Below are 23,847 nucleotides of genomic sequence, written 5' to 3' on the forward strand. Positions count from 1 at the left end.
TGGATATTAAACTTGATGGTCCAAATGTAACTTTTCACCCAGGAGGTGGCTACACTGACAGGTGATGAAAGCAAGAAAGATTACTGCAGAAGGATTTGTTTGTTGTGTTCTTTTCCTACACTCCTGCTACAATTTACATGTTTGTGCTCATTAGCAGCCACTGTATGGGAACAAAAAATAGCTTTGATGAATTAGATTCATGCTCTGCTTGAGGAACTGAGGAACTAAACCTGACTCAGCTTCAGACCCAGCCTCTCACATAAAGGCTGCTGATACGGTTTGGCGCCAAGAAGCCTGTGATGCTGCTGCTGCTGTTTATTAATTTGCTCCCTACAGAGATCACAAGGGAAGTGGCTGGGATGGTCAACTGGCTGTTGAAGATGAAGGCTGCTTTTCTTTCTCTGGCACCATGGAATGGTTTGAGTTGGAAGGGACCTGAAACATCATCTAGGTCGGATTTCATCTGCTGATGCCCCAGTCTGGTACTTTTCAGTCTCTCTCAGGGGAAGTCTGTGTTTACTGACAGAGTAGAGAACCTTCAATCCAAAGCAAAACGGTTATGACTCACCAGCTCTTTTAATCCTCTTCCTCTCTTTTAGCTGGTAGGGCTTGTGATCGTGTGACAAGGGAATAGCATTCCCATCCTTGTCACACAGGACTCCTCGCGAATCTCCAACATTGGCCACTGTGAGTTCTTTATCTGACAACAGTGCGATCAAGCAGGTTGTGCCTGGAAAAAAATACAAGGGAATGGGAAGCAAACCAGATATATGGGGTGTGTATGTGTGTGTGGATATATATACATATATCTCTAAATATTTATCAGGAAAACGTTCTTCCTATTGATAATGGCAGAGAGGGGCTGAAGTGGGAAGTGCTTCCCAGTCTCCATCTGGGCACTGGCTTTTCCTAATGGCCAAGGAAAATAGTAAGAGAAAAGCACAAATTAGCTCCAGAGCCCACTCACTGCTTTCCTGAACTGCTAGTGCTGCAGTGGACCATGCAGGGGTAAAACAGAGCTCTTTCCTCTCATCCCCTCAAGAACTAAGGCCAGTTTTAAACTTTTTATATTGAAAAAAATGAAAATATTTGTCACTGTTAATCACTTTAACCTTCAAATACACAGCAAATGTAATCAGTCATTGACCACCACATCCTGCAGGCATACTATTTGACTATTTGCTGGCTAAAGTGGCAGGACAGTATTAGAAAAATTGGCTGTTTCTGAAGTGCAAAGGCTGTAGTTTTACTTTCCTCATATAACTGATGCAGTGGAATGAATGTTGAGTGAAGCAGATCCTATTAAGACCATTCCTTTTCTGTATTTTCACTTTCCAGTGAGTATGAGCTGTATTCATAAAACCTCCAGCTTTATAGGAGGAATATATATTCCTTCTAGAGAGAAATACAGGAATATTCCAAATACTCTTTGCATGGGCTTTGGACCAGACATCACAACTTCATTCATGCTTTAGAACTGAAAGATGGCAAGTGAAGTTTTTAGATACAGACAAACGTTAAAAGGGAACATGCCTGGTACTCAATTCGGATTGCATAGGGCTGCTAAAATTGGTGTAAGAGGTACTCTGGTATCCTTCAACAGTAAATAAAATTAACTTATTGGCAGATTTCTTTTCCTTTTAGGTAGAACAGAGAAGCACATGCTTGAGTTCTCACCACTGTTGTTAATTTACATGTGATTATTCATTTAAAGTGAGCCCTGTGGAAGCAGCATGCGGGGCCGGCCTGCCTGATCAAGGGCCCCAGTGATGAAACGCAACCAACAGCAGCGTCACAAAGAAAGGTGTCTCTGCTTATACCTTCAGATCAGACAAAGATGGAGTATTAATGAAAACACCAGCAACAGTGCGTTTTCACTGCCTGCCATCAGTGGCATCCTGATCACTGGTTTTGGTCTTGGGGAGCTATATTAGGGTTTAAGTCTATGCTCTATGGCCTTCAAGCTCAATTCTCATCACTGCTGCTTGCTGTATTGCTGTCCAAACCAGAGTTGGAAACTATGTTTTGCTGTTCCCATGTCAGTAGTTAAATATCCCATGACTAGTATAAATAAAAAAGCCAGTAATAAACCATTTGTGTTTAGATGCACTATGTTCTGAAGATTTATTTTTAACGTAATGGTCTGTCTTGCACAGCAATAAACCAAAGCTATTTTTTCACAGGACAGTAATATATATAATATATATATATATTATTTTTTGCAACTGACTGACACATCGCAGACCTAAATGGACATAGTTTCACGTTTGTTGCTAAAGCCCCTTGCTAACTGCATAACTTGATGACTGAGATTGCACCAGCGGGTGTGAGGGAGGCTCTGCTGGAAGGGGAACCCACTGGGCAGATGCCTGCCCTGCTCAGGTGCAGGGTGCCCAGCCCTAGAGCCCTGGAGAACAGACCCACTCCAACCCCAGAGGACTTGGTGGTGAAAACCCCAGTATCCAAACCACAAAGACAACAAATCAATAACGAGGGTACAGACTACTGGAGTGGGGGGGGAGGTGGTCATTTAAGCAGGACAAAATGGGATTTAGCATTGGAGGGCACCTCATGCTCCACCTGAACAAAAGCTCGTAACTCTGCAAACGCATAAAGCCCTGCTTCAGTGCTTCAGCACTAAATGGGAGTCCTCCTTTGCTTTTATTTATGAAACTTTTCTTAACAAACATTCAAGCAGCACCATGCTAACAATCTGCATGAGACTGGAGGGCTGGTACCTGCTGAAGCTGGTCTGAACTTCAGACAGAAAGAGAGCAGCTGCCTTTCAGTTTGGGCTGAAAGCAAAAACCTGTGAGATGCAAAATGAGGGCAAAAGTGAAAGCCCTGTTGGATGGAACACAGAGCAAAACAACTCCAGAAGGATCCTGGAGTGCTGCAGGACAGAGACCCAGGAGCCGCATAGGAGGCTGCGAGGCTCTGTGATCCCCCACCCTGCTGAGACTGTGTTCAGGAGATCATTGCTCCGGCTGTACCTGTAGCTGCCGTCCTGGCATGACAGCTGTGTTTGTAAATTCATCAACTCTCCCATACGCAAGACCACCATCCTGCTCTGCAGATTGCTCCCACCTTCCACTGACGTCAGCCCAGCATGTATTTTTCCTACAAGTAATGTTAAAAATTGTTTCCTAGTAAAGAAAATACTGCAAATAACATCCTACAGGCCTCGTATTTAACAAGTAAAATGCTTCATATACACAGTAATTATTACCACAATTTATATAAACACTGACTGAACACAGTCTTCCTGGTTATATGATCTGTGTGAATGAAAGAGCATGAGCGTCTGAAACAGAAGATCATTTCCAAAGCGATTCAGGTAGCATCAGTTGTTTCACGGTCCCTGACTGATGGCTGGGCTATCGTTCAGTCCGTGACCACATGCTACTGCCTGCTGCTACATGAGAAAGCAAACTTACTTTATGTTGTTTTCTTTTCCATCTATTTTTATTTTGGTCACTTAACCTCTTGTGGAGTCAGGAAACATCGTGCTCTTGTCAGCTGCCTCAGATTTAATGCAATTGCACAATGGAAAATTCCCAACATAACGGGTCCAAAATTTAGAACACGTTGTATTAGTCCCTCGATGCAGCTGCCTGAATAATACCCTGCTGAGCAGTTTGCAAAGAAAATCACCAGAAAATTTAAAACCTGTACGGTACTGGCTGCAGAGATAGGGGCGTTTTAAGTCAGGTAAGATTACTGGTGTTGGGTTTTAGTATCAGACAAGGCACCTTGTAAAAGTCAAGGCTCCACCGGCTCTACCAGTTTTTAGATAGCTGCTTTATTGAAAGGAATAAATGTCACCAGAGTGCAAACAAGACCTGGTTAATACAATAAAAGGCATTTGAGAGCCTAGGCATGATCCAGCTCACCCTGCAGCTGCTGGCCATATCGTGCTTTGCACGTGGCATCAGAAAGCCCTGCTGGCTCCTGGCTCCAGATCCCTGCTGGTGGGGCAGCTCAGGATGAGGACCAGAGCTCTGGGGCTCTGGAGGGCCCTTGGTGGTTGGAAAGTCCCCCAGTGTCCTCATTTCATCCTATCCATTCACAAAATCTCAGTTAATCTCACCAGGTGTTCACCACATCATTTCTCCCTCTTTGCCGAGCTTTCCTTCTGTATTCCAAGTCTCTGAGGCCCCACAGCTTTCAGGCCATCAGCACATGTAACCTCTTCCCCTTCCCCTTCATCACTCTCTTCAACCCTGAATTTGCCTGTCTCTTGGTGAGAAATCACACCTCCACCCTGCCCCTACTTCACACTCTTAAATGGCAGAAGTCCCTGGCCAAGGCTTTTCCTCCTGAACAATTGTCCTCCCCATGCATGCCTTCTCACTGCTTTTCCCAATCCTCCCCCACCTTTTCCATAGCGCTTCGCACAGAACTGACAATGGAATAACAGCTCAGACCAGTCCTACTGTAGTGGCAACTCCAAGTCGGACAGGAACTATGTTAAATCAACCCATGGAGCTGCTTTGTATTGAGCCTGGATCCCCTTTCACAAACTGATGGTGTACAACAGCACTCCTGTGATGCCTGTCACGGGAGAGCAGAGGTCTGCTGTACCCTTGGAAAAGAAATGCATTCAGAGCAACTGCAGGTCAAGAATTCAGTATTTACTTGGTTGGGGTGACTAAAAAACAAACAAAAAGACAACTCAAAAAAACCTTTCCCATCTTTTTTTAACAGTGCTCAAGCTTGAATTCACACAATAATTAAGCAAGAATTAGTATTTTCAAGCCTCAGTAATCTCCGGAAGGAAATAGAATGACTCAGAACAGTGTAAAAAGCAGGATAAACAGAAATCCAGATTTATATTTACTCTCCACTAGCAACTTGCACTGCATGCAGCTTCTTTCTCATTTACAGATCTACATTTCTACTTGCCTTGCAGGGACTTCAAATCCTAAACAATAAGACTTCAGTAGTTTTCAGAGCAGGCATGTGCTGTTTTTACCATTAATATCTGTCCTCTCTGCCCATCTGCCTCAGCTCCTCCCATTGAGAGCAGACTTGTCTCCTGCTTTTCTACTTTACATGTTCTGCACATACCCCCCAAGCAATGCAAATAAAACTTTGATTATAGCCTGGGGAATAGGCAAGACTGAGAAGAACACCATAGGTAAGTATATGAGGAAGGGTAAAGGGAGCTTCTTGCTTCCTAGTGGCCAGGAATGGGGATAAAAAGTGGTGTGAGACAATCAACATCGTGAAACGGCACCTCTGTGTGCCCTCCAAGTGATCTGCCAACTCCAATCCAAAGCCATAAAAATAAATCTAATTATCCACTGCTTATTTGTAAGATAAGCAAGGACAAAATCAAGTAGCAGACATTCACGTTTCATTCTTGATGCAACAGTGCAAGAACTACAGGGGCTGGAGACCTTTCCTTGCTCTGATGCTCCCCAAACCACCACATCTGTATGGAAAAGGAGGGACAAATCAGATACTGAAAGCATCAGTTCTCCAAGCAAAAATGATCCCAACAACCTGTAATTGGGATGGGATCACTGTAAAACCTTTTGCTGAATCCCAACAATTTGCACACTGCCTCCTACTTGGCTGGTTTCTAATCCAAGGCACCATTTTCTCTCATGTGCATTTTCAGCTTCTCTAATGACATCCAACCTCATCAAGCAATTTGTGAAAGGCCAAGCTAATTGTGCTCATTAGCACTTCTTCATCCTTTACTCCTTTAAATAGCGACACAATTTCTTTTACCAGCAGCAGATGAGAGAAAATGCTATTATAATCTCCAAAATACACAATTTTGGCAAATTACTATGCTAACTGCCTGTGAATGAAGTAAAGAGCTCATCACTTACATCACCTTTCAAAACTACAGGTGCATTTTTAAAGTACCCATCTTCTTTTCCTCAAATGTTGTACAAGGCGTATGGGACTGAAGAGCCTTCATATCATACAGGCATTCATCCCTGCAAGCCCCTGTGCTGCTGTTTCCTACAAACGAGCTGAGCCTGCCCCTTCTTTCAGCTAACAGAACTTTTCTGTAAAGCATGAAGCTAAAAATAACCATTCTGAAAATTCGAGGTCTCGTAATTTCTTAGTCATCTCAACAGAACATTTCCCTCCCCCCCCCCCCCCGAAAAAAAATAAAATAACTCCTTCTTTTAAAATAAAGGAAACATTGGATTCTTAGAAATACATAGAAATTACTTCAGATCTTTATAAGATAGTAGCTTAATTTCCACCATAAAACAAGTCCTACCTGGGTGTATGCAGCAATATTTTAAGATCTTATATTTGAAACAGAGAACCATATTGTATTTCTATTTAGATTCTATTTTCTGGTCTAATCCATGAGTATGTATCTATTCCTCAATCCTGTTTACCATTAATCATATTATCTTCATCACACTTGGGATATACTTAGAGCCTAACAGATTAGTGCAGATGTTCCAAGTCAGCTATGTAAAAGATACCTGAAAGTGTTTTCCAGGTAGAAGAACAAGAGCAGCAGGTAACAGAAGTTAATTACTGAAACACGGAACCTGTTTTGGGCAGCCCGTCCATCTTCCAGGCCTCTCTGATGCAGCCCCATCAATACTACAGCAGAATGGGAAGCACTCCGACCTTCGTGCCAGCCTAGTGCCATGTGATTAATTTTGTGTCCTTATGAAAAGTAACCTTAATACTTAATACTCCTTATAAGGAGGAAATTCTTTCCTGTTAGGGTGGTGAGGCACTGGAATGGGTTGCCCAGGGGAGCTGTGAATGCTCCATCCCTGCCAGTGTTCAAGGCCAGGTTGGACAGAGCCTTGGGTGACACGGTTTAAGTGTGAGGTGACCCTGCCCATGGCAGGGGGGTTGGAACTAGATGATCTTAAGGTCCTTTCCAACCCTAACTATTCTATGATTCTATAATACAACGGGAATCTCTACTTCAGGACAAAAGTTGATTTCTTGGCTCCACTCTCATATTTAGTTTAACCTGAACATCCCACTCAGCCATTTAACACATTAGAAGTAGAAATATGTGAAAACTGTTTATGTTTTTTTCTGGTTAGAAATCTCTTCATGTCACTGGGCTAATTAAAGTGCAGAAAACCACACGTGCTATCTCCTTTGTGGACGAGCTCCAGTGTTTTGCAGCAACTAAACCTGCTGTGCCACCTTGCAGGTATATGACAAACAAAAATGCCTCTGCTGAGGTCTGTACATGAGAGGAAGAGAAACCTCTTGCTGACACTTCCCTGTGAGCTTTTGATATCCATGGGCTGAAACACAGTCTGTGTGGTGACTGCAACACCAGTGTTTGCACACAAACTATAAAGTCTGACTTCTGATTGCAGGAACTCCTGAAGCACTGGAAACTAAAATGACTGTAGACAATCATGCAATGTAGGATATATACAAAGGTATACGCTACTGTTATTTCAATATATATGCTACTGTTCTGTCAAACCATATATGCAAAGGTATATGCTACTGTTCTTTCAAACCACATTCCTATGGTAGCTCTAACCAGCTGCTACCTAAGCCGAGCAACAAGAGCTAAGGGTCCAGCTTAGCGTGAGGTTTCAACATGTTTGGCAGAGCAGATGAGGTGCAGCTCCCACCTCAAATGCAGCATTCCCTTGTTTAAAAACAGATTATATCAACTGAAAACAATAGTTACTGCTTTCAAGTAGGAATCGCACCTAATTTCTCCCTCCCTCTCCCCCCACCCAATCTATTGTTGAATGTATTTCCCCCAAAAATTTAAGGGCCACATAAGCTCAACATGACCCAGCAGTGTGTGCTTGCAGCCCAGAAAGCCAACTGTGTTCTGGGCTACATCATCAGCGATGTGACCAGCAGGTCGAAGGTGATCCTGCCCCTCTACTCTGCTCTCGAGACTCCATCTGCAGTGCTGCATACAACTCTGGGGCCCCCAACACGAGGGATGTGGACCTGTTGGAGAGAGTCCAGAGGAGGCCACAAATACGCTCAGAGTGCTGGAGCATCTCTCCTATGGAGACAGGCTGAGAGAACTGGGGTTGTTCAGCCTGGAGAAGAGAAGGCTCCAGGGAGACCTTAGAGCAGCTTCCAGTGCCTAAAGGGGCCAACAGGAAAGCTGGAGAGGGACTTTTTACACGGGCATGGAGTGACAGGACAAGGGGGAATGGCTTTAAACTGACAGACAGGAGATTTACATTCCATTTTAGGAAGAAATTCTTTCCTGTAAGGGTGGTGAGGCACTGGCACAGGCTGCCCAGAGAAGCTGCGGCTGCCCCATGCCTGGCAGTGGTCAAGGCCAGGTTGGATGGGGCTTTTGAGCAGCATGGTCTAATGGAAGGTGTCCCTGCTTGTGGCGGGGGCTGGAACTATATGATGTCTAAGGTCCCTTCCATCCCAAACCATCCTATGATTTTCTGTAATTACATGGAAAAAGTAGGAGTAAAATGAAAATTCAACTTGGAAAAAAACCTGACCACCAAAATAGTTAAAAGCATCCAATTTCTGCCAAGTCCTGGGACATTTCCAGCTCTACCCTAGCCCTGCCCAAAGGATCAAGGCTGCAAAATTTCATTTGAGCCCCAGGGATTGACCTGCACATTCCTGAGGTGCCTGAGCCACAGACAACAGACTTCAGCAGCAGCTATAAATAAGGTGTCAGCAGGTAGGCACTAAACTGAAGACATATAATTAGCAAATCCTTCACAAACAGTGTAAAAGCAGTGGCTGGTTTACAGATGCTGAGCATGTCTCTGCATCCCGCAGCCTTAACAGGGCTGTTCAAAAATCCCCATTGTGGCTGGCAGTTGTATCCGACAAATGGTTTTTACGATGACTATTATTCCTCAGCCTCTGGGGTGAGATTTTATGAAGGACTAACACCCATCAGTGGCAGGACCGTCTATCAGGCTGCAGCTAATTTCATGGAGGCCCACTGTAAATACCTGCCGCGCTCTCCAGCTGGCCCTGAGGCACTTGGATGATGGATCACTCACCTTAACTCCTGAACAAATAAGGAACTTATTACTATACAGGCAGAGCTGTACAGCAAGGCGGTGTTTAAAAGTTATTTATTCAGTCCTTGAGGTGTACCTCCAAATTACAAATACAAACATGTACTCCGTGGAAAGGGATTGTGGTCTTGCTTTGTATTTCCCATGCTGGCAGAAGAGTGGGAGCAAGAGGAGGAGGCAAAAAGGGGTGGGGAGTGATAATGGGCTGGAATTACACACAGTTAGGGTGGTTTGTGGTTTAATTCAAGATCCTCACCCTGTCTCCCTGCCCTCCACTATCGAACAGACAAAATTTGATGATGCAGATTTTACTGAGCCAGTTAAGGCTGGCTGGCCTGAGCAAGGGTGGCAGCTTAAATCAATCTGGTGACCTTTCCCATTTTTAGGTTAACCTAACTCAGGGGCTAATAAACTTCCAATATCTGGCCAAAAGTCACTTTGGATGGTACTTTTTTCCTTCCGTATTTCCCAGCTGTATCTTCCTGTTCCCTGTACCAAACCCTACCTTGCCCATTTGCAAATTCAAAACATCCCCATCTGCCAAACATCCATTTTCTGGGAGCAGAGCTGTCACCTCCCAGCACGTGGCTGAGTGGGAACAGCACACTTTGGGGGGGGAACTTTTGTATGAGATCAGTAAATCCAACTGGCAGCTGAAGCCCAGGCAGAAACCTTTCCAAAGACAGGCTCAAGCCATTGGCAGACAGCAACTGCAGCCCCTAATCCCAGAGGTGATGGAAAAGATGGACACAGAGGGAGAAAAAGCACAGATATTGCTGAAACTCATTAACTGCTGCTGTTACAAAGGTATTATGGCACGAAGAAGAGCCAGTTTTTGCTTGTTTATGACCAAATTCTTTACCTTAATGGGGTTGTTACAGATTATAGATAGGGTTTTAAAAAAGCTTCACTTGAGAAGAGAAAGCCTCCTTTTGTTCTTGCTCCTTTTTCCTCCTACATCTCCCCATGTATAATTCAAACACTGAGAAATAATGAAAAAGGCTAGAAGTGATTGATTGTGGTGTGCAGTGCAGTTGTGCATGCAAAGCAGGGCTTAGCACGAGCTGAACGCTGCTGCAAATGGGGACAGTGCAAGGGTAGAACACACAAAGATGTGTGCAGGAGTGCAAGTGAACTGCAGAAACACAGCAGCACCCTTAGATCATAAATCCGTGTGCATGTGCCTGTGGCTTGACATTATTACAGTATCATAGAATCATGGAATGGTTTTAGTTGAAAGGGACCTTAAAGATCCACCTAGTTCCAACCCCCTGCCATGGGCATGGACACCACACACTAGACCAGGTTGCTCAAAGCCCCGTCCAACCTGGCCTATAACATATCCAGAATAGAGGGGAGAGTAGAGGGAGAGAATCTCCTTCTTTGATGTGTGGGCCATGCTCCTTTTGATGTAGCCCAGGATACGGTTGGCTTTATGGGCTGTGAGCGCACACTGAAGCCAGCTCATGTTGAGCTTCTTGTCAACGAACACCCCCAAGTCCTTCTCCACAGGGCTGCTCAATCCATTCTCTGCCCAACCTGTAGCTGAGTCTGGAATTTCTCCCACCCGGATGCAGGTCCTTATACTTGGCCTTGTTGAAATCCGTGAGATTGGCATCAGCCCACCTCACAAGCATGTCAAGGTCCCTCTTACAATGTTTTCTTTTAATGATTTTCCTATTGTTTTCAAAAGAATGCAAACACTAGCTTTTCATACATGATATGGCAAAACTATGGGTATGGATGATATGGAGCAGCAATACTGAAGATACTAAGTTAAATACTAAAATCTAGCAATTGTGGGTGTAATGGAGGGTTTTGCAAAGGTGTAGCTGGTGTTAATTAGGATTTCCAAACGGTCAGGTTTGTAAGAACAAACTCTGCTGTCTTCACAAGACACTTTGCTATCTTCTTTACTACTCACAACGCCTTTTGAGCTCAGAAGACCCTTCAGGCATTTATCTCTGCATCCATCATCAGGTGACAAACCTCTGCCAAGATGGATGGCTTTCTTCCAGAGGACAGAACAGATATTCTGTCTGCATACATGGAATCTGCAGCAAGCTGTGTCTTCAAATGCTATTTCTGTCTGATATATTTTTAATAGATTCTAATTAAAAAAAGATAAATCCATGCTCATGTCTGTACTCATGCAACATGTGCATCTGAAACTGAGGAAGAACACTACAGTATTGACAGCAACTCTCTCAAGTGAGATTCAATGGAATCGATCGGTTTTCAAATGACATCCAACAAAAATGTAAGCAAAATAAACCTCAAAAAGTGGTTTTACTTCTGCAGAGCTTACATACTTTTTAAGTCTTTCACTAGGCCAAAGATACAAACGGGGAAGATGGCAGTTAGGCAGTCATAATGCAGTGTCCCTGAAAAATCGCTTTAGAGGGTTGGAGAAGAAACCTCTCCTGAATGCAGGAGACCTCAAACCGCCACTCCACAGGGCACCAGCCAGGACCAGCTCTACCACAACTTATGGCTGAATTAAGTAACCACCTAAAAACTAAGTTTATGTATTTAAGATGCTTTCCAGACTTAATTGATAAGTACACAGAAAGGAAATGGCCAGTTAATATTCAATACTAATTAAGTTAGTATTGCAATTAGACTAAAACCATTAAATGGTTTATAGAACATTTTCTATTGCACTTCTGATCCTTGGCACTCTGCAGGGCTGCTTTGGTTTCTTCCCTTTCTGCCAAGACTTCAGTAACAGTAGAATTTTTAGTTATATTTTAACTGCTACAAATATATAACAACTAAAGGGAGGAGTACAAGGCATTCATAGAGTAAGACTGAAACAGTTACATCTGCTTGAGTGAAAACAGAATACTTCATGTGATTAACACAAAACTCCCTGACACAGCCCTACAGTCACCACTGCATTTACACTGCACAGGGGTTTCACCAAATATATAGAATATATATTTAGAAAATATAGATAGAAAATATATATAAATATATAGAAATATTTTTCGTTGTTTTACCAAATATATAAATGTATTTACCAAATACCTGGAAAAATGGGCTGCTAGCTGACAAATTTAAATAGCTAAATACCTACTTCAAACTTAGATGATGAAGTGAAGAATGTTTCACAAGCACCTGTCAAAGTGCTATTTCTGCTCTGAGCTTCTGCTGAGAGGTTATAATTAGATGAATAATAAAAAAATATTTTAATGGAGCAGAAGAATACAGCATGCTTGGGCTGGCTTACATACATGCCTGTTGTTTACAAACACTGCCAATAGTCTAAAGCTGGAAGACCACAACACAGGAAATCAGTCACACAGTTTATGCTGAAGCTACACCCTGAAATGTAATTTAAATGGTTTTATGTGCACACCTACAGGGACATTAGGCTGGTGTTCAGCCCTGTTAGCTAGAGCTGCTACCTGTATTTTACCTGTGAGCAAAAGCTAATGCACAGACAACATAAAACAGCAGCCATCTTTAGGAAATGACTTTTCACATACCAAAGCAGAAATGCTGTTTTCTTTCCAGTGACTACTGAAGAGCTCTAGAGAAGTTGGCCAGAATGCAGACACAAAAAGTAGAAGAGACCAGCTCTACCCTCAGCGACTACCTTATGATTTCTGCTGCAGGTACTGGTTCTCTGCAGTAAAAACAGAGCCCTGGTTCATGGTGACCAAGTTTAAGCTGTATGTTTAATGTGCAAAAGAAATTAAATAAGCCAAAGATAGCATGGAGTGTAAGGCAGCGATTAAATAAATTCAGCAGTAATCATCTGGCTATAAACAGTAGAACTTCTACTGTGTTATTTGGAAAAGGCCCCATGCTAAGTTCTCATTGAAGTGACCAAAGACCCAGAGAAGGGAGTTGGTTTAGATCATGTTCTTGAGATCAAATACCTAAAAATCATTTAAAAACTGAATCTGAGCTGGAGAGAAAGTAGCCACCTGCAGTGGCCTGCAGGCCATGCTGGTTTTCTCCCTATTAGAAAAAAGCCTTTGACACAGCAATGAACATTGCCCAACGCAATGTTTCAGTGCTGGTAGTTACATGTCTGCTGTGTTGACATGTTTGCAACGTATCGGAAAATAAATGTACCCCTACCAAGGGGCACTTGCCACAGTACACAGAGATCCCACCCAGTAACATCTCTTAAAATATAACAGAAACGCGTAAGCTACTATAACCAACCTTTGCCTGCACGTGCTTTTTCTTCAGAAAAATACATTGCTTCTGGCTTCTGTCTTCATTGCAGTTTATTTAGAGCTCTCCCATTGTTGTTCTTCCACATTCTGTGCAACTCACTGTCTTGCAACTGCTGTTTTTATCATCTTCAGCGTATAACTTTCCTTCCCGCTAAATCCTTTGAATCCCTCCTAAAAACTTGTCAAAGCTTTTCAAACATTTTTCAGGATCAGGCTATTTCATTTTTGGCAGTATTACATGTTCCTGCTGGACCATTATCATTGTATAACTATGAGATTACAGCTGTCTGCTCTTCCCAATGCTGTCAGCAGGGCAAGCTCATACTCTGCCTTACTGTTAATGGCTGTAGCTGAGCCTGGAAGAGAAAATATTCCTCAGACTCCTTGCTGAGACAAGGATTTAAACACCTGACAAGCCATCACTATTGAAAGTGTTTTCTCATATTTCCCTGAAGACCAAGCCCTCCATGAAAAGAAGCAGTCAAACACACAGAATAAGCATGGTCCAAGTATGAGCGTGCATTATAAAACAATATTTTTTTTATTTATTCCAAAGAAGAACATAACAAACCCAACAGATTTCTTTCTGCATTTTTAATGGCTCACTGCTGAGCATAAGCCACCTTGGGACAAGTATCACAGCAAAGATAATTTACTTTATCTTCACTGTGATGTAGCATAATGATGACTTGACCTGGCAAAGCTCTTCATATTGGGGAAAAAAGTTTTTTTCCCAGCAGAGGATTTATTATCCCAAATTATAGGATATATTTCTGGTACAATTTTACTGCTTTAATTCTCATTTTCTCCTTGTAATCTCTTTTTCTGGGGGAAAACACCTGCCTGCACTGCCAGATAGGGAGGACTGTAACTGAAAAAGGGGTACCACTGGCCCCTCGATGATTAAAGTTAACTTTCTCTCAGTGTGACCACAGTAGCATGGACTTTGTGTGAAGCAGATGGACTTCCCAGTCTCTTGGGCTGAAGTTTAATCTTGGATGTTTTTGCTTTACTGTATTTTTGCTAGCAACAGCAAATGCTCACGGGACTGGATCTACGCCAGGTTGCAGTCCTGAAGTCAGAGTGAAGGTCTGAGCCTTGGATTTGTACTCAGTGACGGTTTTCACAGCTGCAGCTACTAGAGAAAGCAGACCCAGTCTTCTGCAAAGCACAAAAATACAGGCTGAATACGAGGAGCTGATTCAATTCCTTATCCATTCATTATATACTAAATTGTACCAGGAGTAAAGAGTGAAGGATAATGCATCACCTGTTTTGAAGGACCCTGTGATTTAGGGAGAGCACAGCGCCTGGGCATGGTTGAGGAAGGCAGAATACAAACCCCCATCTCATCCAGAGATGAAGTCCAACGCCTTGTAGTGCCAATGGCCACATTTTAACCAGAAAAATAAACTGTGTTGCTAAAATCGGAGTATTCAGGCAATTTGGGACACAGACCACTAGCATAAAAAGTTGCCTTAAGGCTATGGTACTGACAGTAAGCATCTCAAGCAATGGTACAGATCAACTGTATCTGAAAGTTTTCAGATGAACTCTGCCACCAACTGCACCCACAGGGTCCAGCCAGGTGTGAGCTCTGGGTCCCCAGTAGAGGATGTGTGAAGGAGAAGCCACCTGTTTTTCTTGCAGTGGGCTCCAGGAAACACAGGGCACTCCAGCAAATATTAGTTAAGGAAACATGTTCTGGTTCTGGATGCAGTGCCTGAATGTCAATAACTTTCATGACTGTTTCAGGGCATGGAAAAATGAAATTAACCTTTTTTGTCACACAATAATGAAACTCAGCTTCTATAGGACTTTGAGGGAGAAGGGCCACCCATTAAAGAAAAACTTATTGACTACCATACAAAACTACCAGCAGAATCTCCTAGCAGCCTTTAGCTACCTGGCACACCAGAGTTAAATCCCAAAGTGCCTTTAAATACCTAAACTTGTATTTTGACAGAATAGTTGATGACTACCCCAGATGTTCAGAGATACTATAAATCAAAGAAATAGGACTAACACCCAACAAGGTTTCAGCAGGAAAAAAAGAGTCTTGTACAACTTAACGCAGTCTTAGCGAGTCAAGAATGCCACTTTTTAAATGAAGGGATTTTTAAAGATTATGAGGGGATTTCTACCCCTCTGTCACTTTTGGCCTGCTTTCATTTTATAAAGCTTCCTTAGTCAAACTTCTAAAAATCTTGTCAATCTTTGACTATTTTTAGATAAACTCATTTAATTTGGTCACTCTGATTTCCTGAAGGGAATGATTTACAAAAAGAGGCATTAGGATGTTGAGTCCATCAAAGCTGCATGTAATTAATATTGCATGCTGCTGGAAAGGCCAAATTAACACACAAAATTATACCAAAAGCTCAAGCCATTTTAGCGTAGTTCTGTTTTATTCTGGCAGCTGAATTCTACCCACTTTGCTAGACATTGCTGGGGCAAAGAGAGTCAGCTGGCAGTGAGCACTCTAAGAATCATAGGAAAATGGCCCTTCCAAGAGGGATGGGAAAGGTTTCCTGGATGGGAAAGGCCTGCTCCCTTACTGTGCAAGTGCTCCCCTACATGCAACACCCTGCTACAGTCAGCTTCTGAGCCCCTGGTATCATGTACCTTAAACATTTAATTCCTAGTTTTCCTGGCTGACACAGAGTAGGACTCCAACTGCTCATGATTACAGAAATTAAACCCTTGACAGTGTTCTTTGGAATGGGTTTTGTTGCTGTCTCACGTAGTCTGCTGTCAGACAAAGCTGTATTTTCCCCTTACATCACAATCACTTTAATTTTCATGATTTTGACTTTTAAAGATTGCTTTCTTCATTTTTGTATGTATGCTTGATCTTCTCATTACACTGATTTCAGTACAAAAAAATGCTAATAAAAGAAAAATGCCACCAACACAACTGCTTGAGCACTGCTGAATAGCTGGTGCACTCAGGATCACAAACAGCTGCTGCAATTATATTTAACTGCCCATTTTCTGCACTTGCTCACAATCAGATCTTACTTCAAGAACAGGTAGCAGCATTTCTGCTTTTGTAGTAAACAAGTGACATGATTAGAATGATGAGCGGGCTCCATCTCCATGTTTTAATCTTTCAGAGGTGTCTCTACCCAATTGGGAAGCTGAAATTCTCGCTTTCTGTCTACAATGAGCTGTGCTGTCACTCCATCCTGAACATGTGTATATGATGGAACTTTTCTAAACTAGTTATTTATGTAGCTTCTCATTTCCCCATGATTGTTTTATTGCATGATACAAATCCCCAAATGTGTGTTTCAAGCAATTTAAATCTTTATTTTCTCTGTACAAACACACAGTGTTCAATAAAGGAAAATGATTTCTTTTTTCCCTGACAGGAGTTAGTAATTTCCTCTGCTCCATTTTCTCCTTCCTAACAAACTTCTATTGATCAAAATGACTGCAGAAATGAAGTGACCAAACCAGGGTAAAAGATTTACAAGATTCATTAGAATGGTAAATTCTGCATTTAAAAATATAAATAGGAGCAACAGGAAGCAACAACTTCCAAAATTTATTTTTTATGCATCATTAAAAACAGGCCATATGTGATTAAATAAGTATCTTGCGCCCTTATTTTAACTCTGCTGTCCTTCTAGAACTCATATGACTCCAAGCTCCTTAAGTACGTGACATGTATAGTCTGCAAACAGCACTGTGTAGGGGTTGAGAGCATCTGGAATCAAAGCAGTGTAAGAGAATCAGGCTTATTTATTGGGTGAGTGTGTGAATATAATTGATAAAGTAATAGAGCATTGTAATTACTTGAAGTTACTAAAGCTCGCAGCCCTGTAAGTACCCAGAATGCACAGTCTACAAATGGCTTTTTAAGTTACTCAAGTGCCTTTGAGATCAAAGTAGCTTAAGAGAATCATATTGCTGGTGAGTGGGAGTCGGAGTAGGAGGCTTAACTAATTGCTAAGTAGTTTGAGCATTTTAAGTACTTCAGGGCACTGTAGCATGAGTATAAAGTAATACGACAAAATAACACCTGTGTGTTGGTGCTTGGCTTTCCAGAGCCAGACTAGTGATGAGAAACTCCAGTAATAGCAATTTTAGCAGGATGCCACCTAACCAAACAAATGAGTGATCCACTTGGACTGGTGTCTGGCAAGCACAATCTAAACAGGATGAAAAACCCAGTTTGAGATTGAGGCTTCTGCCTAAAGCAGCTGGAAGGAAAACTTGGAGCTGAGCTCAGCACAGTTCTGCAAAGGCACCATGGTGTCAGGTACGGTCAGGGGAATAAGAGAACAAGAAAGTGCCACTGGGGATTAAGAAAAACTCCAAAATGGGGACATACTAGCTTTAAACTGTCTTCTTGTACTACAAGGCTGCCCGAGGCTGGTTGGTAGGGCTGCAGATGTCTGTTGCAGCTCTCAGCCACGAGTGGTTAAAGTGCAGAAAGAGAGAGCAGTCTCTTTCAATAGAGCTAAGAAATAAAGGACACTGAGAGATGTGATACTGGGGGGAGCACAGTGAGCAGGCATGACACACCTGGAGTGGAAACATGTGGCTCGTCCATACAGACCTCCATACAGACTGCCAGTCCACTTGTTGCAGTGAATACTAACTCCGCAGTAAAATAATAAACTGTTCCTTTTGTTTCATCCTTTCTTTACAAGGTTGTGTTGTTAATTTCTATTTATTTAAACACCAAGAAACTGAGTGTGATTCAAAGGAGTAGACATATAGCACATACAGGTGGCTATTTTGGAAGATCAGTGAAAAACATCAAAAGCGTCTCTTTTTTCTCTGTAACTGTAAAGACTCCCATGCATCAGGACAACTCTGAAAGATCTAAAAGCTGAAAGACATTTCAAAGTACTTTAAAACAAAATGCTAGTGAAAGGTATTACCTATAACTAAGAAAGCCTCCAAATTATTAAGATACAAATATCAAAACTGAAAACCTTGCAACTGCACTGTCAAAATGTCTCTAACACTCTACAAACTATCTGGGTTTGCCTTTCCACATGCATCATCTCCCATTTAAAAATCAGCTTCTGTGACTATCCAGTACACTCTTAGCTAAGTAAGCCTCAAAAAGAAGTTAGCAGTGAAGGAAAAAGTAACAGTAACCAGGTCGCACCACTTGCAGAGACACTAAAGAGGCACAGCTAGTTCAATCAACATCAGCGCATTACAAAGGACAAAGCACAGCTAGAAAAATAACTGTCCTTTCAACTAGTTAGCATTCAATCACTGAAGTGGAAAATTTTCTATCTCAACTTGATTTTAGGAGAAAGAAACACTTCACTGAGTCATCCCATACCTTTGAGGACAAAGTTCAGTTTGTCTGCACAAACCCTAGTATGCAGAAGAAAGACATAGCGAGCTTTTTTCTTTCCCCAGTAGCATGTAACTTGTAAAGAAACACAAATATACCTGCTTCATCATAGGATACAGTCAATTTTTCCAGCATTTCTCGATCAATGGATAAAATCTGCTGTTCCAGGATGGTTTGGTAAGACAATACGCTGTTCTCCTTGTCCTTCTCATAGTCTTGAAGGTGTTGTTTCAGGACTTCAGGTAGGCGGGACTTCACATATTCTGCTGCCGACTAGGTAGGAAAGAGGCAAAGGTTTAATTAATACAGTTGCTTTTAAAAAGCTCTACGCATATCCATAGCACTTTTATTATTATTATTATTTTAATTTAAAGCATTCTCAAACATAACTCCTCACGGTAAGACACACTTACTGCTGCTAAATTCAGGGTGCAAAATCCACAGGTCATTTCCCTGCGAAAATGACCCCTGCCCACCCAAAACTTCCAGGGAGTCAGGGATATAATGGACCAAATCCCCTTTGAGGCATAACCCACTTTTCATCAGGGAGCTTATGGCAGCCCAGAAAGAGTTACTCATGCTGGACGGGACGCACATATACCTCAATAGCTCAACTTCTTCATTGTTAACACAGTTTGAAAATATAACTATGAAATATAATGTCTTTACTCTAAATTTTTAAGTATGAAGTGGAATCACTTCACCTGCCACTGATACAAACCAGGCTCAGACAGAGAGATAGAGGTGAACATTTAACAGCATTAAAAAGTTCTATTATATACACACACATCCACACAGAAAAACCTTGTAAATTCTTTTCTGTGACTGCTCAAGGCCATAGGAAAACAGAAATTAACACAAGGTGGCATGGTTGTACCGATGTTATGGAGCCTTGTGCAAAAACATAAATGATAGTAACTAATAAGAGTGTGTATCTCTGGATACAGACTACTCTGCCCCCCAGAGCCTGCCCACCACTGGAACAGCTCCCTGCGCTGGGGCTTGGGCTCAGACACCCTGGTGAGATGCAAACACAAACCAGCTTTCTGGTTTTTAAGCAACTGCATCCCCCTCCTGCAAGTATTGCACTCCCACTATAAGAGGGACTAGAGAATTCCTCTTTCTGCCATGGTTTTGGGTTTTTTTTTTGCTTTCCATCTCTAGAAAAAAAATGGAAGAGAAAAATGTATCAAAGGCTGCTGCCCACTGCTCTAGCTTTCCTGACAACCTCGAAACAAAAAAGAAAAGCAAATTATCACAAGGTGGTATTCATTCAGGTCTGGACGTGACCAGAAGTTACCTCCACTTAAAAACTGGCTCTTCCTAGGTTTATATTTAGTTTTCCAAAGTCAATTGCTGATTAAAGACCAGGTTGGACGAGGCCTTGGGTGACATGGTTTAGTGTGAGGTGTCCCTGCCCATGGCAGGGGGGTTGGAACTTGATGATCTTGAGGTCCTTTCCAACCCTAACTATTCTATGATTCTATGATTCTAAATTGCAACCTTACATTGTGTTCTATTTTTCAGCAAGCTAAGCCCTGTGAGACAAATGAGACTACCCTAGAAAAACTAAAGGCACTCTCTACATGAGTACTGGGTATTTAACGTTACATTTTCACAGGGGTTTGCTTCCAAGGGAAGGCCAAAAGATACACTGTGTACTTATTATTTTAATCCAAGTTCAGGCATTTGTGTTTAATGTTCCCTTCGAGAAGAGGTTTTACTCTGTGGTAAAGTACTTGTGTGCTCTTCCTCAGGCAGTCAATTCTGAAGAGTAGGAAACAAAACACTTCATTTTCTGGAATGCATCTTGTGCCAGCTGAGTGAATATTTGTATACTACTCTGTAAACACACTACTCTGAAAAACACCTATCCCGTACCAAAGATCTTGCAGCCCAAGTGAAAATCAAGAGACAGATGGGTACAAACAGATGGAAAACCATCGGGACCACCAGCCATGGCTAGCGTGGCAGACAGCTGTCGCCAGCCACGTGCAACCCAATCAGCAAGTTTTTCTCTAGGCGTCAAGGCTGAGGATTACACCCATTTCAAGTGTGATCTCACAGGCGCGCTTCCCCCCCCCCCCAAGTGAGAAGCAAAACTCAACACTCTTGCTTAATCCACTGCCTTTCACAATACATCTAGATGTTATTAGAGATTTAAACTGTAGAGCAATGGTGAAACTGATACAAACTCTTCTCCTTTTCTAGCAAGAAAGGTGATCAGCCTCATCTGAGTAATTACATCCCTATCTGCATTGCAGCAAGGAGACAGATAGTACTACACCCTATTCAGCACAAAAGTAATTTTATCTCAGGTTTAAAAAGTCACTTCCAGTACTTGGAATACTAAAAAAGAAAAAGTGTAAGGGTGTGAGTGCATGTGTTTATGCATGTGTTTGGCATTAAGGAAACCAAGAAGCTAACTGTAGTTATGGATAAAAATTAAACAATGTTTAAAAAAGAAAGACTTCCACCATTTCCATAGTCTTTCATCCTACCACAATTCTCACCACACAGACCACAATATTCAGCTTTTGAGCAGACTAGAAACTCTCTCCATGCACCTCCCTTATGGATTCTGGTGCATAAAGCAGCCCAGAGACCCATTTTCCAGGATGCAAATGAGTTGGGGTTGTTCAGCCTGGATAAGACAAGGCTCTGGGAAGACCTCAGAGCAGCTTCCCAGTACCTAAAGGGGCAGACAAGAAAACTGGAGAGGGACATTTTACAAGGGCATGTCAGGATAGGACAAGAATGAATGGCTTTAAACTGAAAGATGATGGAGTTAGAGATATGAGGAAGTTGTTTTTCCCTGTAAGGGTGGTGAGACACTGGCACAGGGTGCCCAGGGAACCTGTGGCTGCCCAATCCCTGGCAGAGTTCAAGGCCAGGCTGGACGGGGCTTGGAGCAACCTGTTCTAGTGGAAGGTGTCATTGCCCATGGCAGGGGGCTTGGAACTTGATAATCTTTAAGGTCGCTTCCACCCCAAACCACTGCATGATTCTATGCCGCTCACCGCAGCTTGCCAGCAGAGCATCCCACCACTCCAGCCAGTGCTGGAGACCCCTCACTCTCCTGAAATATGTGAGACAAATACGTATTTGTCTCACAGGCCAAAGTTAAGGGAAAAAAACCCTACTTTGAGTCTTCAAAATAACTTTATCCTCTTTTCCTCTGTGTTGTCCCTCTTCCTCCTGCAGGAAGGAATTACAGACACAGCTGCTCCTGGAGAACATTTGACCTCAGCTATTATAGGTACAACTAATTGTACAACATTTGCTGGTCAGTCTTCCTTATCACCACCCTTATGAAAAAGTAATTTGAAGCTGTAGGCACTGCAGCAATGAGAAGCATGAAGAAACAGTGGTCCTGCTCAGGCAGGCACCTACCCACAGACCATGGTCACAAACCAGCAACATGACAGAAACACTCACTGCTGAGCTGTTACCTCTCTCCATCACAATAACCTCCTATTTTCTGGCATGAATTTACCCATTTCTCTTTTAAAATTGAAACTGCAGCACCCCCCATGAATCTGTTTTCAGTCTGAAGCACCCTTGTCCAAACTGAATAAAGGATTGACTTTAAAACCTTAACTGACTTTAGGTTATTTCATCCTACCATGGAAAACCAATTTCATTTATATAGAATAAATTTCAAACTATCTAAATACAATGAAATATACTTGCAGAACTTACAAAATATACACATTTTCTCTATTCACTAAAAAAAAACCCCAAACCCTACTTCAAAACCACATCAGGAAATGCTGAAAAATCCCTCACTGTGCAATAACCTGAACCTCAAATGCAGACAGTATCCTTCTGTAACTACCAAACTTGCCCTCATTTTTTGATTGATGAAAAACACATATCCAAAGTAAATTTTACATTTATATATTATGCTACTTGTCTGCTAAAATTTGCTCTGCTTTCCTGAAGTGTATCCTGTATCTGTAGGGAAGTAAAGGTCTAAAATGATTAATTAAAGGCTTCTTTATGAAGCTACTTCAAAAGTCAAGCAGTGGCTTCACAAAGCAGTCTCTTTACACAGTTATATTGGGTAATTTCACAGAGGTTTTCAACACAGAAAGTAGAGTTATTTGGCGTGTCGAAAATGACAACACCCATAAGGAACAGCTGCATCCTTGCTCACCCTCAACATGTTCTACAGGTTCAGCAGCTCAATACATCCCATAGCCTGGCTTCACCAACCCACTTGACCTTTAAAATTCAGGTTTTCACCAAAGCAAACACAGGGAACTTGCATATCTCTGGCACCTGAAACACTCCAGCAGGTCTAATTTAGATCATGTTATTGGCTAAGGAACAAGTGGCAACGGAATCTCCAAGTGCCAATAGAATCTGCTCACCATTCACCCCACTGTTGGGTCGGACAGGAGGAGCAGTATGGCTGGCTCTCAAATTATGTGGCTCTCCATGCAAGTGCTTGCAACACAGAGAAGATAGACCTGCATGGGCACATGTATAAACATGCAAGAAGTGACCCGAGTACTCTACAACAAAATGCATTAAGTAAGATTAAAGAATTAAACTTGGCTAGGGATGTTAAGGATAACAGGAAGGGATTCTACAGGTACGTAGCAAAGAAAAACCAGACTAGGGACAACGCAGGACCCCTCAGGAAGCTCTCGGGAGAACTGGCTACACAGGATTTGGAGAATGCTGAGGTTCTGAATGACTTCTTTGCCCCAGTCTTCACTGGCAAAGGCTCTGACCACACCACCCAAGTCTTGGAAGGTAGATGCAGGGACTGTGAGAATGAGGACCTTGGGCCCACTGTAGGAGAGGATCTGGTTTGAGACCATCTTAAAAATCTGAATGTGCATAAGTCCATGGGTCCTGATGAAATCCATCCGCAGGTCCTGAAGGAGCTGGGAAATGTCCATCTGTCCATCATATTTGAAAAATCATGGCAGGTGAAGTTTCCAACTATTGGAAAAAGGGAAATATAACCCCCATTTTCAAAAAGGGATAAAACGGATGACCCAGGGAATTACAGACCAGTCAGTCTCACCTCTGCGCCTGGCAAAATCTTGGAGCAGATTCTCCTGGAAGGCATGCTAAGGCACATGAAAAACAACAAGGTGCTTGGTGACAGCCAGCATGGCTTCACTAAGGGGAAATCCTGCCTGACCAATTTGGTGGCCTTCTATGATGGGGCTACAGAACTGATGGACAGGGGTAAGGCAGTTGATGTCATCTACCTGGACTTGTGCAAAGCATTCGACACTGTCCCACACAACATCCTTGTTTCTAAATTGGAGAGACATCAATTTGATGGATGGACCACTCGGTGGATAAAGAACTGGCT

At 42.4% G+C, this 23,847-nt stretch overlaps 1 protein-coding gene across 4 annotated transcripts in view; it reads right to left on the reverse strand.

The window, feature by feature from the left end:
* PPM1L (protein phosphatase, Mg2+/Mn2+ dependent 1L) overlaps positions 1-23,847 on the reverse strand; it is a 118,521-nt gene that overhangs the window by 14,091 nt on the left and 80,583 nt on the right. For all 4 annotated transcript variants that reach the window (XR_009961700.1, XM_062603212.1, XM_062603215.1 and 1 more), the window contains exons 2-3: positions 18,608-18,782; positions 569-730 (exon numbers count right to left, since the gene is read on the reverse strand). Coding sequence is in view for 3 of the 4 variants with exons in the window: in XM_062603212.1 (XP_062459196.1) it covers positions 569-730; positions 18,608-18,782 (337 nt within the window). In the remaining variant the exon portion in view is untranslated. The remainder of the gene's footprint in view (positions 1-568; positions 731-18,607; positions 18,783-23,847) is intronic.

Source organism: Pezoporus occidentalis, unplaced genomic scaffold, assembly GCF_034315485.1.
Source record: "Pezoporus occidentalis ecotype Australia unplaced genomic scaffold, CSIRO_AGI_Poc_V1 ctg8, whole genome shotgun sequence".
Taxonomy (NCBI): domain Eukaryota; kingdom Metazoa; phylum Chordata; class Aves; order Psittaciformes; family Psittacidae; genus Pezoporus; species Pezoporus occidentalis.